We start from the raw sequence: 19,220 nt of genomic DNA on the forward strand, positions 1-19,220 counted from the left end.
TGTTCTTTTGTAACACATAAATTTTAGGTTTTTTTTTCATTGCCATAATCCCGAATTCTGAGTATTTTATTGAAAACTCAAATATTTTCATTTCAGTATGTTACGTTTGAAAAAGTCCTCATCAATATATAATAGGGATTATTGTTTACTAGAGACCCGTCCTCGCTTCGCTTCGGAAACATTAAATTTTATTATTGATAGCTGAGTCCCGCGATGTAACCCGCGGTCATTGTCGTACTGCGGGTGACGCCGCGAGGCGAAGATAGTCTAAAAAAAGTTAGCCTAAGTTACTCCTTATATCATCAGCTACGTATCAGTGAAAGTCCCGTCAAAATCGGTCCAGCCGTTCCAGAGATTAGCCGGAACAAACAGACAGACAGACAGACAAAAATTGTAAAAAATGTTATTTTGGTGTACGTGCCGTATATATATTCATATGCATGTAGTAGAAAGCGGCTATTTCAAAATTACAAACAGACACTCCAATTTTATTTATTTGTATACATAATTCACTTTCGAATCCTTCCAAGCTATAAATACAATAGTCAGTTTTTTTTATCAGACTTTCACATCTTATTGTACTAATCATCGGAAAGTTTTGAATCCAAAAAGAAATATAAATACTGTGATAAACCTGATAGTTCTTTTCTACATTAAAGCGAAGAAAACCGCGTGTAAAAAAGCTAATGAATTAATATAAAAAAAGTCAACAATCTCAGCAATCGTTACCGAGAAAAAATTTAATAAACTCCATGAATTGAAACTCAAGCTATTAATAACAAGCAAATGTACTAAGGTTTCGTTGAAAAAACTCATTAAGGTCAAGTCGATATCCAAGAAAAAATGATGGATAGATTTTTTAATAGCCTTAATCGAGCTGTATAGAAAAAACATTACTTTCAATGGTAAATCTTTTAAATTGAAAGTTTTTCATTGAAATGAAAGTAGAAAAGGATTGCTATTTCAAAATTGAAGATATTAATGCAAAGGTCATCGACATCAATCACTATATTCTCATACTCGTTTAACATATTTAAGAAAACCTGTCAAAGAACGCTTGGCAAGTCAGTCATATTCTATTTCATTTATATTTACCAGACGTGAGAATGAAGCGTTATCTCTCTCAGCCATTTCATATTGATATTGTTCGCTCGATGACTGAAATTCGACGCTGACAACCTAAGATACATCCACTTTATTCATTATAAATTTTGTTTTGATTGAACAAAATTTTTATTCATAACAAGATTTTGTTTGAACAAACAAAGAAACACGAAATCGCTTGACAGGCAGAAGAAAAATGCTTAGTATGCTACCTATTTTGTTTTTGCCATCTATAAATTAAAGGTATTTGAAAAAACCAAATTTTATGTACTTTTCATTTGGCGATAAAAAGGATAATACACGAATATGCAAAAGATTTTCCCGGTGAAGGTCATGGGACGACCGTAGGGGATTAAGAATGCGTGCGCCTGTCGAGTATATTATATCGATGTACATCGAATCATTTTGTTTTCTCTTACCTGTGTAAGCTGACAAAAAAGTTTTGGATTAATATATTTTCCGAGTATCTTTAATTATTGTTGGAGTTAGATAATGGTCGTAAAAGCTTGTATCAAGAATACGCACACACACACATTCAAACAATGATATATTTTCTGGTGGTAGGACGCCTTGTGAGCCCGCACGGGTAGGTACCACCACTCTGCCTATTTCTGCCGTGAAGCAGTTGTATTATAAAAACGGAGACCTTAAAACGCATTTCTCAAGGTGGGTGACGGCATTTACGCTGTAGATGCCTATGGGCTCCGGTAAGCACTTAACACCAGGTGGGTCATGAGCTCGTCCACCCGTTTAACCAATAAAAAAAAAGTTTGTAGTGACGACGAATAATTAAGCTTGCAATGTTTACGTTTTCATTTGGGGGTTTTACCATGTAAAGATTAGAACTTATAGTGTTGATTAACAATCCACAGACTCAGCCGGTCATTTGGTACGAGAATGAGCCACCAGGCCAGGTTGTGGTGCTGACTGCGAAGGATTACGACTCCAACGAGAATGGCCCGCCATTCACATTCGCTTTGAACGAATCTGCGTCTTTTGACATCCGATCCAAATTCCAAATACAAGGTGAGTGTAATTAATATTCAATTGAAATCCCTTTTTTTTCTTTTTATTCCCCTAGATCAGTAGAAGAGCTCATTGGTTTCTGGAATTCATAGATATCGCAAACAGAATTTGATTGTCACGGCGGAGTTTCCACTGTAGATTCAGATACGATTTCATGTCGCAAAACTCGCAAGACGTTAGACACTTCTGATGAGTTGTCGTCGTTTCGGGGCTGCTGTAACCGCCACGATCATCGGTAGACTGAAGATTGCGGGTAGATGTTAGGAACAGACACATCTGCCTTACCTTCTTTTCTAGTGTTTTGTTTTTTGGAGTTACCACTGGAACTCGATGACTCGCCGCGATAATATACACTCCGACATCGACACCTTTTTCCGAATACTTAAATAATAGTGTTTGTGATCTAACACATATCTATATTACATATATCACACATCGTTATCTATAAAACGACGAAAACACCTAGACACTTCCGCTTATCTAAAGGAATAAGAAAAAAATTGATGTTATTATAAATTGACGATAATCCATGTCAATTTCGTCATCATATTGAAACCACTCGTGTTTCACCTATCGTACGAAACCGAAAAAGTTACAAATCAATTGTACAAACCAAGCATAGAATACGTAACAGGCTACAAATTTAATATTAAGTTTAAATATTTAGTTATGTAAATGGAAGTTATATGCGAAACCCAATATTGGACGTAAGGTCGGGATTACTGTGATCTCAAATTATCAATTTGAATAGTTTAAATTGTTTCAATTTTTTTTTTATGACCTGACTAGGTATAATAATATGTTTCGTATCTCCAAGAAAAAGGTTAAAATCCAAATAGAATACTCAACTCGTTCATTCAAATCACGCTGTTACCAGACCAATTGAAACGCGAGTTCCATTGGAGCTTAAACTTATTATCGCAGCTCTGCAGATTCCCGCCGATCAAAGCCGCGCCACACAAAATTCTCGCAGAAGCCCTCAAAATCGAGTTTCGATCAATTAGTGTAGTTAACATGCATTAAATGACGTCGTAGCGAAGCTGTAATTCGATTAGGAAAGTGTCGATTCGATTCAAAGCCAGCGTTCGGGGTTATGGAGTTGCTAACGTTAGTAAGCCTCGCGAAGTTTACTGATTCTTATCTTCTGTCTAAGTTCTTATTTTCGTTAATAACTACAAAAGAAAGAGAAAAAAGAATCGGTTGATTGAAAAAGGAGAAAAGACTTGATTGTTTCTTTGCCCATCTATATAGATCTACATCCTGAGAAGGTGAGGGATCTCGTTCAGTTTGTACTTCCAAGGGTTTTTGAAAATGACAAAACCGATGAGCCTTGTGCCGATAGGCAATAAAACAAGGCAGCATCAAGGCAATTACATCCTAGAATCGAAAGACCTAATATAAAACAAATGTACGTAATATTATTGAACTAGAACGGCGACTTTTAATAATATCCGAGTGTCACTTCATCAAATGCTGTTCTCGAAATAATTCTAGGACAACTACCCAATAAAAATTCCGCTCATATCTTTCCAGTGGGAACGATAATTCTTCAAGAAGAGAAAGGAAAAATTATATTTGCCAAATTTGTTTTGGTCTCTAATATCCCATTATCCTGCCTAAACATAAATCGTTTATACGACGTAACCGCTAGAACGATTGCTCTGCGATTTATTAATGAAATCCCAAAAAAAAAACGTATGCGTATTTTACTTGAGTCGTCGAAAATGACGACGACGAAAAAATAAGCACATGAATTGAGGGTAAAGGTAAAATGTCTTCAACCCAAATTATCCATTGTGTTGTTAGTTTCTGGTGCGAAAAATTTGGGATTCTACTCTTAAGAACGGTATTTGAATGTGACTGACACTATTTCGACGTGTCTAAAGGTTGCAGTAACGTTCTCACCACCAGACTTTGGTGGCATAGCAGCTTCCTCGTGAACGATCCAACGCAACCGTGCCAAAAAACTGGGCATAAAAATGTCATTAACGCCACTTTAAATTTTCAGGGAACATCCTTTCTACATTAGTATCGTTTGATAGAGAACAAAGAAAAGAATACAAGATACCTGTAGCTATAACCGACTCTGGCACTCCGAGGTTGACGGGTGTTTCGGTGCTACATGTCGTCATAGGTGACAGGAATGATAATCCAATGGGACCAGGGCATAGTGACATCTTCGTATATAACTATAAGGTACGTATTTTGCAGGTTACAATATAAAATAACTCCTAAAATCCTCCTTGATTGATGAAAAGTTAATCAAAAACTCGATTCTTTAAGATCTGCTTACCGATTTAACACATCAATCGATTCTTGTTTTGTAATATAATTGTCAATAACAGCTTCTTTTGTTGAACAATTGAGGTATACTATATTTGATTTGCACGGGTTTTCTTTAGTGTCCTTGTTATTATTATTATTTGGTGATTATTTCTACGTTTGTTTGATTTACAAGCTTACTTTATCAACGACATTGTTGTTAATGTTAACTTCCACGAATAATCAAATATCGTATTCAATTATGGAATTGAGTATCGTAAAATGAAATATATGAGTTAATAAAACGTAATTTACAGCGCTCATTAATTTAGGTCATTTAACGTCTTAAAGAATATTAATATTCTTTATTCGCCTCGCACAATTTCTTTATGACCTTTAAGCGCTTTTAGTACATTGGTGTTTTTGATTGCATTTTATGATTCGACTATAATTTTGCGGAAATGTATTATTATTCGGAAAATTTGCCTGCCTGATTACGCTTGAAACTGAACGAATTAATGGCCTAATAAAAATATGAATACAACTTAATTAAATACAACCCATGGCCACCTAATAATTTTTTATGCGAAATTTCTCTACTACGCAGATACGAGTACAAAGATAGGAAAGAAAAATCATCTATCGATTTGTATTAGTAGTACAAAATTTCTGTAAATATAATAGAAATTCTTCGACCACGGAATTGATAGATAAATCGTTCTAATCATTACAAAGACTTATTGACTACAATATAAAATATACGTTACCTACCTGAAAAAAAACTCAGATAAAAATCTTCACAAAACGTGTTTGTCCTTAAAGGGCCAATTACCTGAAATGTAGATAAATGGGCTCTGAGGATGCTGGAAAAAATCTTCTCATCTCTTAAAGAGCACACATCGCATATTTTCTTTGTGTAGGGAGATATTATGATTTCGTTCGTCTTATCTTAAATATATTGCATATATTCAATTCTGCCTTTTTTGATCTCATTTCAGAGTGGTTGTTAATAATTATTTTCAAAGCCTTCAATATTATCTTAGTTTGCGATTGACTATTGTATAATTTCTAACATAAAACAGACGGTCTGTCGCTGGGATAAGGCGCCATCTAAGATAGTATGGTTTGAACATTCTCAACCTTTTTTCGCTATTTATTATTTTCATAATTATGTGGTGTGTTATTTATAGCCTTAGTGAGAAATTTGCACTCAGAAACAAGTTAATCACACAATATATTGTTTTGGGAGATAGTAATTATATTATATTCCGAAGATATTACTTTTAAGTTAAACATTAAATCGGCGCGCGAACGGTTGTCGACTGACATCTAGTGACATCTGCGTATTCGGGAACTCCGATTTCGCCCGATGTCGCCCGAATGTGACTTTTTTTAAGGGATTTTATGACCTGGTAACTAAGACCTTTAGGTCAAGTCTTATTTTAATTTTAATGATAACTTTTTTATATGAAAAATGATATTATGTAATAAAATGAAGTTGATTATTATGAAGCATGGCATAAAATGAAATGAAATGAAATGAGATGAGATATTAAGGGATGAAGTATAATCTCAGTAAAATGGTGGTCATTTACTGAGACTTTTTCAATAGACTTTTTGGAAAATCCCGAGAAGTTACGTTCAGGGGCTTTGTTTCATTTTCCCAGTGTGCCAATGTTGCAAGCTACAATTAAAACTACTGCTACTGTATAAACTATCGTTTAGGGATAATACACGCGAGATTAAACCGTGAAAGTAGTTATGATTATAGCTTTGACTCGCAAGAACCGAAGGCAATATGTTATAGCTAGTTAATTAAAATAGATTTTAGCAAATAGTATCCCAAATATAATTAGGGTCTAAAATTCTAGTCTGTTTTTTGTTTTTGTTTAATATGCATATGACTACCGTCGTGCGACTTTTGTGACACAAATCATTTCCGATTTAATACATATGCTACAACAACTACTACGGCGAAGGAATATGACCGTATAATAAAATTAAGATGTAATTAAACAATTAAGCCTTCGCTTGTGGTGGTGTGTCGTATTGTGGTCATTTTTATCGGTAGTACACTTAGTTCTCTTTACGATACAATACTGAAATTCCAATCGAATCGCTGAAGGATGAATTCATGTTGATTATATTTACTGCGATAACATTTGAACACCAAGTGGACCTTGAGTTCGTTAGCTCCACAGCCCACATCCTAATTGGGACAATAACAATATTTGGGAAATTACAAAATATCGGCATCAGGTTTTCATATCTCGAGATATATCTTGGGATAACTGCCTACAGTTAAATTTGTAACGAGTAATAAATTAAATGTATCATACAGTAAAAAGGCTTTGAGGATTTTTTGTATTTGTTAAACCGCTATTTTAGAATGAATACAAATATTAGTAGCACGTAAGTCATCGTTGTTAAGTACCGTCATTCTGCCTGTTTCCACCGCGAAGTATCCAATAAATACGTTTTGTAGTTTGGGAAAACCCTTATACATTTGATACTTAGACCTTATGATTCGAGATGGGTGGAGACATTCACATTGTGATGTATAGACATCAAAAACCACTTAAAATCAGGCGGGCCGCGAACTCGTTTTTTTTTATTGCTTAGACGGGTGGACGGTCCCACAGCCCACCTGGTATTAAGTGGTCACAAGACTCGCTCCTACCACCAGTAATCATTTACTCAATACAATAAAAAAACTTTGGCTCTATTTAATTATCTTTAGCAGCAATACTTACGTAGCTTGTCCCTAAGTAAACCTAATTAAAATATCTAAAGAAACTTGGGCGCTAACATTTGTATAGCCTTGCCTATATCAATAAAGCGGTACTAAATTATTTAGTGTGAAAATTTTCGCAATATGAATAATTATTATTATAATTTCTTAGAGCAGCTTGATCAGAGTAAGCTGTTAAGTTGTCGAACCCATTTTCACTAGGTGCTTTCGACTATTTTTTTCCCACCTAATCGCTGGTACCCTAAAAGCTATGCCAGCTACGTTCAGACTGGTAGTTGAACTCATAGGCTCAACCTGAGAATTTCTAACAGTAGCCCTAATAAGAATAGTGCTTCGTTGAATCTACCACCGGATCGGAACCGCGACCCACTGAGAAGATCCGGCGACAAACTCAGTGTGATCGTTCTATCGCTAAATTAACAAGGCATTAAACTTTTGTTTTGTATAAGTTTTTGTCGGCCAAACGATGCAGTTAGTTTTAATTTACCGCTTCAACGCTTTCGTATTTCTGTTTTAGAACATTGGGTTCGTCAAAACTAAATCAGAGTTTAATTCACTTTTATTGTCATCAGTTTTGGTTAAATACACTCTTTTTTTTTCATTTATCTACTCCCAATCCTAAGAGTTCGAGTGACGTCGAAAAAACACCGAAGCCTTTTAAAAAAACTGGTTCTTTTAATTACTTTATTAATATCTAAGTAAGCCCGTTATATTATAGTTAAAACGCTATTTTTGATATTATTTAAAACAAAACATAAAATTTTTGTAGGTACTGTCACGTGCGAAAGACTTTTGAAATTATTTTAAATATTTACGTAAAAAAAAAACGTAATTATCTATCTACAATATATGGTATCAAAATATTCGTGACTAATATGTCTGTGTTTTATTTAACGCTAACAGATGGAAACGTACTTCAGCGAAATGTACAGTTGGCGATTTTATGTGAGTATGAAAAACTTAGTCTACATTCGCGATGGCGTCAAGTGATCTGGCAACCTGGCTTCGGGATTGCCATTCCTGTTCCGCTTCGTACCTGTGTCAAATCGTTGTTTTGTGGCCGACTGTACTGGTCGATGGTTTTCACTGGAATGTTTTTTATTCTTTCTTTTTCGTCAGTTTCTTTGATGTATCTTTCTTTCTTTCTTTTTTTATGGTTTTTGCTGACGACTTCTGTTTGAATGTTTTGTGTAAAGCTGAACTTGAAATCCTTCTGAGTCTATTCATCTGATCTGTATATCAAAATTATAAAAATTAATAGGAATGAAAATTTTTGAATTAATTAGTTCATCCAATAGAGATAAGTAACAATCAATGAATGATTCAATTAATAATAATAAGCTTTATGTGAAATATATGAAATTAATAATCGATTCCGAGCGAATTGTATTTCATTGTATTCGAATAGATCAATAATCCCTTTCTTTTGCCAATCAATCGAACTATATTAGCTAAGACAATACCACTAGTCAATAGTCAACGTCAATAATCAACACAAAACGTTAGTATCTAATCAATTATCGTTATTATACCTTTTAGTAGTCAATACCTTCCCGTAACTGACAATTTATTCAAATTAAAATAATTGACTTTCGATTTACTACTAACTCTGAATGATTTTTCAGCTAGTAATTATTGAAATCAATCGTTGGGCCGATTATTCGTTGTTTATACGATTGTGTAATTAACGTACAATTAATTTGCAAATTTTGTTCATATTGTTTTGCGCTATGACGTATCCATGTTAATTAATTCGGTTTGAAGGGTGGGGCAGCCGCTGTAACTATACTTGAGACCATGGAACTTGTATCTCTAGGTGGGTGACGCATTTACGTTGTAGATGTCTATGGACTCCAGTAACCACTTAACACCAGGTGAGCTGTGAGCTCGTTCACCCATCCAAGCAATAAAAAAAATAAATTTGTTGGGAAGAAACGTTTGCCTAATAAATAATTCAAATTCGATGTTGAATTTAAATCACTAATACCATTAACAACACCCGGGATGTTGGTTTGTTGTCGTAATTCGCCGGAAGCCATCGCGAACTAGTCGTGAAAATAAAGTACCCGAAATACAACAAACACGATGAAGTAAACACCTATCGCAGACATATTCATAAAATACTATTTTTTTTATTGCTTAGATGGGTGGACAAGCTCACAGCCCACCTGGTGTTAAGTGGTTACTGGGGCCCATAGACATCTACAACGTAAATGCGCCACCTACCTTGAGATATAAGTTCTAAGGTCTCAAGTATAGTTACCATGGCTGCCCCACCCTGCAAAACCGAAACGCATTACTGCTTCACGGTACAAATTTTCAGGGTGGTGGTACCTACTATGATATTAACAGTAAAGACTATAACTTATTATTGACCTGACCCATTCTATTTTCAAGCAGTCGTGCCTTCCGATTGACGAGCATGACAGCTGTGACAAACACGACATAGTTATTGGCCAGCTCTTAATTCACAAAAATCCGCTGAACTTTATTACGTGTTACGTCATTTGTGGCGAAAATAAACTACGAGCTTATCACACAAGATACACTTACAACCATTAGGCATATAAAATGGCATTCGTTGATTGTTGTTTAATTGGACATGAAAAAATAAAACAATTTATTTAGTACACTGACATAGCAACCCAAAAAAGGTCTTGAATTAGTATTGAAAAAATTAGAATTATCTTAATTAATATTAAAAAATAATAATTAAGAAAATGTTTAAAGGCATTTAATAAATCACAAAAATAATGATAGAATGATCGTTTCAATTTATTGAAATTCTTATTCGTAATTTTAAAAATTAACAACTCATCATTTGTTTTGGACACATAACTATTATCAAATTCGCTAACCCTTCTTACGGAAGCAATTACTACAGATTTGATAATTAATATTTTTCTATATCAACACACTTCTATAAGTCCGTAATCCGAAAAGCCTCAAAGGCTATGTTTCTATTTTATTATATTCAATTCTGCTCGTAAACTCCAAAAGGCAAATGTACATTCGTGCAAAATGAAATATTAACAAAACCCATTTATGTCTTAAGTAATTTCATGAAACGCATGCAGTGTTTTAATAACGTTAAAAGGATCAAGTTTATTTGTTAAATAATTCGTAAAGTTTCATTTGATTACGGTTTTCGCGTTCCCCCCGACGCGACCGCCTGAAAGCGTATGAAATATGATAATGTCTCGTCGCTCAAGCCGAGGATTCATTGGTCTTTACGACGAAAATCGTAAACAGTTTTACGATTTTTCATTGTAGCAGACTACATTATTACCGATTAGACGGTTTACTGTCGGTTTCGGAGTTATTCCCATTGTAAACGCTGCGTATAGCGCGACTTGATCACATGATACTTGAAAAAGACAAGTTTTGAACAGTGCTTTATCGCGTACTATGAAATTGAGAGATAATTATGCGAGATAATCGTCCATTTAGTTACCTCGGTGTAGTCTTACGTTCCTTGGAGAAATCTGTAAGGAACAGATTTTTATTTTTGATTTAGTTTACAATCGAGAATCGAAAATAAAAACTAAAATCTGTTCAGAATAAAGAATATCGGTATTTGCTTATAGTTTAAAGAATCTCATTAGCGGAACAGAATTGTCTTTCCTTGAATTCAATGCGTTCAAATGTTTCCTTCAAGTTATGTTTAGAAACTAATAATTTCATGGTAGATACTCAAAGAAACTACCGATAATCCAAAATATTTTCTTATTTATTCAAGAGGTATCTATAGATTTCTAATTGAACTTTGTTAAGTTACCGGGAGTTACCTTTAAAATTAAAAGTGTTAAATTTCGTTGTAAAATGATATATAAATTGTTTTAAAATTATCAAACTTCTAAAGTGTTTGTTCCTGTTATCTTGATTGATGAATTGAACCTATTAAGAATGTATTCACACTTTCGACTTCGTGGATCTTGGCTACATCCAAATATTTATCGAGAGTGCCACTGTGAAAACTTAAAGTAACGAAAAAATAATTCACAGATGAAGTTTCCATTTTTTCCCTCTGCAAAATATATAAATTCAATTTTAACCCTATGTAGCCAATATCGATCTGTCGTCGCGAAGTTCTAAGTAAATTATTAGTACCTTATTTGATTGGATTTCTGTTAAAAACGCGAAATGGATTTTAATTGTTAGATTAATAAATAATACCAAGAATACATCCCTCGTAACTAACGTTAACGGAAGAAATCAACAGTAATCGAAAGAAATTCGCGCAATTCATTTTGATCCAAATTAAATTTATTTTATGGCATCGAATGATTTCGATCGTTCCTAGAAAGAAAACTGTTTGGAAACTTGAAAACCGTCATTATGAATAACTTGTGCCCTTTACCGAGAATGGTCCGAAATTTTCCAATTCCCTACTGATTTGCATTCTTAAATAACGATCCCCAATAAGCATTCGTAAATATTTAAGCGGCAACCTAAAGTTCTTTACACAGCGAGGATCCAACAAAATGAAAAAATGAAGAAGAAAGAAATTCAAAGGTTTTTAAACAGAATCGTTTTTGCCTATATGCGAAGAAATTCACATTGCATGTAAATACTAGTGCCTATATAGAGCAACCTCCAATTTAAATCGCGCCAGTAATTATATCCCATTACCTTTGTCTTTGTGTAAATGATATTCCCCAACGGTATTAAAAATGGGGGCTAATCGAAAAATCAAATCTAATAATTGTCTCCTATTTTGGTTTTGGTATTATGACTTGATCTATGTACTCTATCCCGCCAATTTTTGATATAAGGAAGTCATATAAGTTTGAAAGTGACATAGATGTTGGAAATTTCACAACTAATTTTGATGTTATTCACCCAAAAAGAATTCATGCAACTAAGCCATGTTCAGTTCAGACTTCGACTTAATGCAAAGCGCCGATTATATTTGTGTTGTCCGTAGGCCCCGACAGCCATTCATTACTTATCTATATATCTATATATATATAAAAATGAATTGCTGTTCGTTAGTCTCGCTGAAACTCGAGAACGGCTGGACCGATTTGGCTAATTTTGGTCTTGAATTATTTGTGGAAGAACAGAGAAGGTTTAAAAGGTAGATAAATATGAAAATGCTGGAATTATTTAAATAAAAATAACAATTTTGTTTTTCCTTTGATGTGTCCCCCGTCAGACGAATTCCTTTTGTTTGATCTATACAAAAGTTTAGGTCTTTTATTTATCGATTAAGGCACTACGAAGTCTGCCGGGTCAGCTAGTGTGTAATAAAAAGAACGTGTTATTCTAGTGCATTTTTGTCACGCGAAAGAAAATGGATTCGCTGGTTAGTTCCCTTATCTAAATCATACGTTCGATAGTAATATATGGCCATTAAAATGTTAATTCTGTTTTAATGAAAGCAGTTTAGTGCGTGAATATAAACAAGGATTACGCGGCGTGGCGGTTTTTACGGTCTCCGCCCTGATTTCTAAGTTACGACCCGGTTTTGTACTTCTTACTTAGCGGATTGGTTTTTGTACAGAGTGTGGGAAAAGTGTATTGCTCGTTTGAGTGTAACGGTTGATTTCGTTATACGCTTGATGAGGCCTTAAAGGTTTTCAATGACTTTATTTTAAAACCGGTGTTAAGAAGTTAGTGGAGTTCATAAATATCACATGGTCGAAGTCTCTGTTATGTTTCTGTTAGAGCGTTTTTTTTTTATTGCTTAGATGGGTGGACGAGCTCACAGCCTGCCTGGTGTTAAGTAGTTACTGGACCCCATAGACATCTACGACGTAAATGCGCCACCCACCTTGAGATATCAGTTCTGGTGCCCCGCATTAGTGCTTCGCGGCAGAAATAGGGAGGGTGGTGGTACCTACCCGCGCAGACTCACAAGATGTCCTACCACCAGTAGCGTGTTAAGTAATGTTTGTTTTTAGCGCAAACCACATTACTTTCGGTTGATATTTTAATCACTTTTGACATTGCGGAGTTGCATCGACTTTCGACTTGCAAAACGGGAACCACAGCGCGTCCTAACGCCAATAAAAATACAATAGTTCTCTGTTTGTTCTGCCAACGGTCCACAACTACAGTTCGTTCGTACTAAAATCTCGTACAATTAAAACTTTTGCGAATCTCGAATTACCAATGAACGTAATCGATGTTCGCTCTGTGATTTCATTCGATTAGTTATGTTATAGTTATTGTTCGATAGTTTTAATAACTCGTGAACGATCCTTACATTTCATTCGTAGCTCTATAGAGTGATAATATGTCCACGAAGAAAATTTAACTAAGATATTTAATAGTAGTCGAAATATGTTAGGTTTTTTTTTTATTGTTTATGTATTTTATACTTTCGATGATAGAACACGATCAGTGTAGTTGGAAATGTGATTTTAAAACAGCGGAATATATGAGAGCATATCTCGATTGAGTTGTGTACGTAGGTAACTTAATGAAAAAATCTCTTTGATGCGGATCCGCGTGAAACAATTTTAGACAGCTTATTTAAAAAAGCCTTATTCTAAAAATGGTAGGATCTTTATTGGAATAACAATAAAGTACAAAATCTTTCATTATCTATACAAGGCCAGCATTAATTGTTTTTTTACGTAACCTAAACACGTTCTGGATATAAAATATTGCTGATTTAACAAACTTGTCATGTACAAGTATATTTAAAATAAAAACAATCTCGTGAGTTTTCTGCCGATTCTCTCAACGGCAAAATTGCATACAAAATTTGTAATAATACCGCCACGTTTTAAAACACGCTGTGAGAAGGTACATTTAAAAAAAATTTTTTTGATTTCGTTCAAAAATTATGATCTGACTAAAAATCGATAATTAATATAATTATTCGATTAAGTGATAATTGTTGAAGTTTCGAATAGTTTTTCTCAGCGTTAATTGAGACGAGTACAGGAATAACATTGAAGCAAGCCTGCCCTTTAAAATTACAACACGCTAGCCGTCAAAGGGCGTCGTATTTCCCTTGTTCCGGTTTAATTACTAAATGAATTGGAAAATTAACACGGAGAATATCCGAGCCGGATAAAATTGCTTTAATTAGCTATTCGAGATTTTATGTGTGTAAAAGTTTCGAACCCAATCCCGATTTCTCGATTGCGGGAAATCGAATAATTATCAATTTAATGCATAGTTTGATTTTTTTTGTTTTTTAAATTTTTTTCTTTTTTTTTTTCTTTTCTGTTGTTCTTGTGTTTGACTTCACTTTGTTGTAATCTGTGCCGCCTTTCAAATCTTCGAAATCAAAAACGTACCATTGATTATGTCTGATCTGGTATAACATAAGTTGATACTGCAGGGCGAGGCACCAGACACGGAGATCGGTAGGGTGTTTGTCGACGACCCCGACGACTGGGATCTACCGGACAAGAGATTCATGTGGCTGCCTTCATACGAGCAGAGGAGCCCCTACTTCGACGTCCACAGCAACACGGGCATGATAACAATGAAAGAGGGAACCCCTAACGGCACCTATTTGTTGAGATTCAATGTGAGTATTAAATTTTTTCTTTATTATTATTATGGTTTAGTTGTGTGGACGAGCTCACAGCCCACCTGGTGTTAAGTGGTTACTGGAGCCCATAGACATCTACAACATAAATAAGCGCCACTCATCTTGAGATATAAGTTCTAAGATCTCAGTATAGTTTCAACGACTGCCCCACCCTTCAAACCGAAACTTCTTTTTTATCTGCATCTTCTAAAATCAAAGCTGTACCAAACTTCTCTAGAATGGAAATGCCAATAGGATATTACATTTGTAACACGTGTTATAATTATCAACAATCAAATTTTTTTAGCATCATGAATGTGTCTCATAATAATTAGTTAAATTTCTCGTCTACAAAACTAATTAATAAAAATAAAATGCATTTTTTTACTGTATATATGTAACATTAAACAAACAGATTGCTTCGAACCGAAAACCAAACATTAAAGCAGGAACATACCAGCTAAAAACGCCATCCATAATCCAAGTGTCAACTTTAGAATTTTTAAGCTGCGAAAGCTTTTAATCCCTGGCACACAGAAAAGCTGTTTCCACACAAGCTGCTGCCAGCTGTACTGACGCGATATAAACGCAATATAATCCCTAATAACTTGTTCGAATACACACATAAAATAGGTACTTAATACCCCCTGCCTTCGATGCAGAGATTATGTCATTTCATTAACTCAAGAGGTGGTTACCTGCCATGGAGCGCTGTAGATAGATTTAGAATTAAAAAGCCTCGAGGAAGATATTTGCAAAATAATTGAAATATTAAACTTTTGTCATTCAATTCGATGAGAACATTACTAATACACTTTCTAGTATAAGATTTATTGAAATTAAGGACCGGTAGGAAGTGATCGTCTGGACACATTGTCATGAGCTCGTCCCTTAGATCGATAGATATGTACCAATATATAACATAGACAGATCTAGTCCATAGACTGGTGGTATGACCTTTTGTGAGTCCGCACGCAGCCGTTGTAACTGTACTGAGACCTTAGAACTCATATCTCAAGGTGGGTGGCGGCATTTACGTTGTAGATGTCTATGGGCTCCACTTACCACTTAACACCAGGTGGGCTGTGAGCTCGTCTACTAATCTAAGCAATAAAAAAAAGACAACCCACTGAGTTTCTCGCCGCATCTTCTCTTGCTGCTCTTGCTAAGGTCAGTGTTAGCAATTCTGTCAGGTTGAGCCTGGGAGCACTCTTAGGCTACCAACGATTGTAGGAAAAAAAGATTTATAAGCAAAATTGCGTTACCAAGTCGTGTGAATAACTTCTTAATACATAATATTAAGGAACGAATTACGCAAAGTTAGGCAAAGATGTCACTGATATAGACGGTTGATGAAGAATAATCAGATGGTGTACGAGAGGGCGAGCATAACGTCTCTTCTGATAAATAGAACAAAGAAAACAAATCGCAAATAACTTTAATTTTATTTATTTATTTATGTACACACAAAAAAGAAGACATAGTACAGAGTAATAGGAAAATTATGTACAAAGGCACTGCTTATTTCTTTGAGAAATCTCTTCCCGCAGACCTGCGAGAGGATTATGAGAATAATAATTAAAAGTGATGAGTGTGTGTAGAACAGCTAAAATAACTAATACAACATGAGAATTATAGTAATACACATACAGATAGCAAATATTGTTAAACTTGAATACAAAATATAAGTAAATACAGTACAGTTTTTACAAATGTAATGACTTTTGTTTTCTTACAGGTAACAGAGGAGAACGAACCCATAGTCGCCTTCCATTGGGTCGAGGCTACAGTCAATGTGACGATCAAGGAAATACCAGAAGAAGCCGTCGACAAATCTGGGTCGATTCGTTTCGTTAACGTCACCGCTGAAGACTTCATCATACCTGAGGAGGATGTAAGCATATATTATTATTAGCACCAGCCCTTCTGACTTCTTCTCTTATCTGAGCTACTGTAACTATAGGAGTTTATATACACTTACTTTACTGGTGATAGGACCTCTTGTGATTACTGGTGGTAGGACCTCTTGTGAGTCCGTGCGGGTAGGTACCACCACTCTGCCTATTTCTGTCGTGAAGCCGTAATGCGTTTCGGTTTGAAGGGCGGGGCAGCCGTTGTAACTATACTTGAGACCTTAGAACTTATATCCCACGGTGGGTGGCGCATTTACGTTTTGGATGACTATGGGCTCCAGTAACCACTTAACTCCAGGTGGGCTGTGAGCTCGTCCACCCATCAAAGCAATAAAAATAAAAAAACGCTTCTTCGTTCGTTGGATCCGTATGTCAAAATTATCGCATGCTATGTTACATATTATATTATCTCAATATTTTATATGATAATCAATGTTTATTCGAACGTATTTTGATTGCTCTTTTATTAGCTAGGTATGTATGTTTGTTTGTAAGTAACAGAGTTTTTTGAACGTCATTTTCAACGACTTTAAGACGTCCTATTAACTTAAAAATTGGCACACGCATCAAGGACCGATAACTATACAATAATGCCATAACTTATTTTTATGATAAAAATATTAAATTAATAATTAGTTAGAAAAATTTCCTTCTAATTAAAACTAGCATTCATTTGAGGATTTTAGTACCATTATTTGACGAATTTCGGTTAATAACTCTAATATTTTCATACCGTTATGGGTTTATTATGGTTGGTATTACAGCCAGACGTGTGAGGGAATAGTTTAAAATAGAAAAATCATTACCTATACAACGTCCCCAAAGTACATACTCTCTACAATAGTAGTAGTATATAAGTACCTTACATCTGATATGTACAATAAAATGCTAACACATAATAAATAACCCAGAATAACGTTTGCCGGAAATTTCTAAAATTATATCCTAACTTTACAGTCGTTGTATAAATTCTATGCATAAAATTTACATGCTAATTTTTTTTTCATAAATGTGTAACATGGAAATAGCGTCGAGTTTTAGTTTCAAAAAGATAAAGCAATTATTATTAAATTATTTAAAATGTTATGGGAATTTAACCTCTCACGCCCTACATATTAAATGTATGGTCGCCTAAAAGATTGAATGGGATAACTTAAGTGCTATAATTGCTATAATCCGGCGACCAAACAAATCGAGATGGCGCAGATCATTTTACTAACTACATACGTACAGTAAATATATTTTGTGTTTTTTAATTCAACCGTTTCAATTCAAATCCAATATAAAATTATATTGCCAAATTTTTACATTAAAATGAAGACAACCTAACAAATTTAAAACCCGAAACTAAAACAATAATTAGAACATACCGTTCAATAATTTTCGGGATAAAAATGTAAATATATCGTCCTTCTAAGAATACAGAGAATACAAATAGACAACTCCGATGATCGTATCGTCAGAAGCTAATAATAATGAATCGCGGCATATAATGTATATACTGGTGGTAGGACCTCTTGTGAGTCCGCACGGGTAGGTACCACCGCCCCGCCTATTTCTGCCGTGAAGCAGTAATGCGTTTCGGTTTGAAGGGTGGGACAGCCGTTGTGACTATACTGAGACCTTAGAACTATATCTCAAGGTGTGTGGCGCATTTATGTTGTAGATGGGCTGTGAGCCGTGTACCAGGTGGGCTGTGAGCTCGTCCACACATCTAAGCAATAAAAATATATATCACAATTTAATTTGCTGATTAAACAAGTCGAACATCTACTTTTGTTCATAAATTTTGAAACTCAATGCTTGTAACGAGTCATTCATGATCCGAACAATTAAGACGGCTAACTAGACTTTAATTCAGACCAAACATAAAGAGGGCTGTACCCGAGCGACCTTGGCCCAAATTAAGCTGACACTACATCCAGAGATCCATTCAACTGCTAACGAGGGAACGTGATGTGATTGGTCATACCAAAACTGTGAAGGGGGTAAATGAAGCTTCACTTTTGGTGTGAGAACCTTTCGTGTAGGAATAAATTATATTGGGTATAGAAGAGATTTGAAAAGGAATGGCAGTTATTGGAATTAACTCCCCTTTACGGTGTTTCCTGAGCGCTATGACATGTCCTTCTTGAAACGTGGCTTATGGAGAGGATACGGCGGTAGATAGCAGCTTGGCTGTATTCCTGGCATTGCTGACGTCAATAAGCGACCACTCACCACCAGGCGGGCCTTATGCTCGTTTGCGTACTGGGGCGATAAAAAAAAAAGATTGTTATTCCGTGTCCAAATTTGATAAACTGAACTGCTAGCGCTCTCTTAGTTTGTCGCGAGTCCTTGGTATAATTAAAACTACTTTTTCGCTCGAATCTCGCGTTTGGTATTTTTATTATATTACTTTTGGTCGCTTAGAATTCTTAAAATCTTTCGTGATTACAGTGGACTAAGCTGTTATTCGTCGACATTTTAATATTGTGCTAACAACCGTCTATTTTTTTTTCTTTTGGTTTACTGTTAATCGTAGAAATCTATATATTAATACGTGAAGCAAAAACTTTGTATCCCTTTTTACGAAAATTGCGCGGACGGAGGAGTATGAATTTTTCCACACTTATAGAGAATATAGAGAGGAAGTGCACAATGCTAATATTTTTTTTAAATAATGCAT

General features: G+C 35.0%; 1 protein-coding gene across 2 annotated transcripts in view; it reads left to right on the plus strand.

Annotated features, from left to right (window-relative positions):
• The window catches only part of shg (DE-cadherin), a 269,970-nt gene that overhangs the window by 225,504 nt on the left and 25,246 nt on the right, over window positions 1-19,220 (plus strand). For both annotated transcript variants that reach the window (XM_089728683.1, XM_028184482.2), the window contains 4 exons: window positions 1,977-2,130; window positions 4,139-4,326; window positions 14,445-14,636; window positions 16,378-16,533. In XM_089728683.1, coding sequence (XP_089584809.1) covers window positions 1,977-2,130; window positions 4,139-4,326; window positions 14,445-14,636; window positions 16,378-16,533 — 690 coding nt within the window. The remainder of the gene's footprint in view (window positions 1-1,976; window positions 2,131-4,138; window positions 4,327-14,444; window positions 14,637-16,377; window positions 16,534-19,220) is intronic.

The sequence above is a fragment of the Bombyx mandarina genome, chromosome 07 (assembly GCF_030267445.1).
Source record: "Bombyx mandarina strain Sakado chromosome 07, ASM3026744v2".
Classification (NCBI taxonomy): Eukaryota; Metazoa; Arthropoda; class Insecta; order Lepidoptera; family Bombycidae; genus Bombyx; species Bombyx mandarina.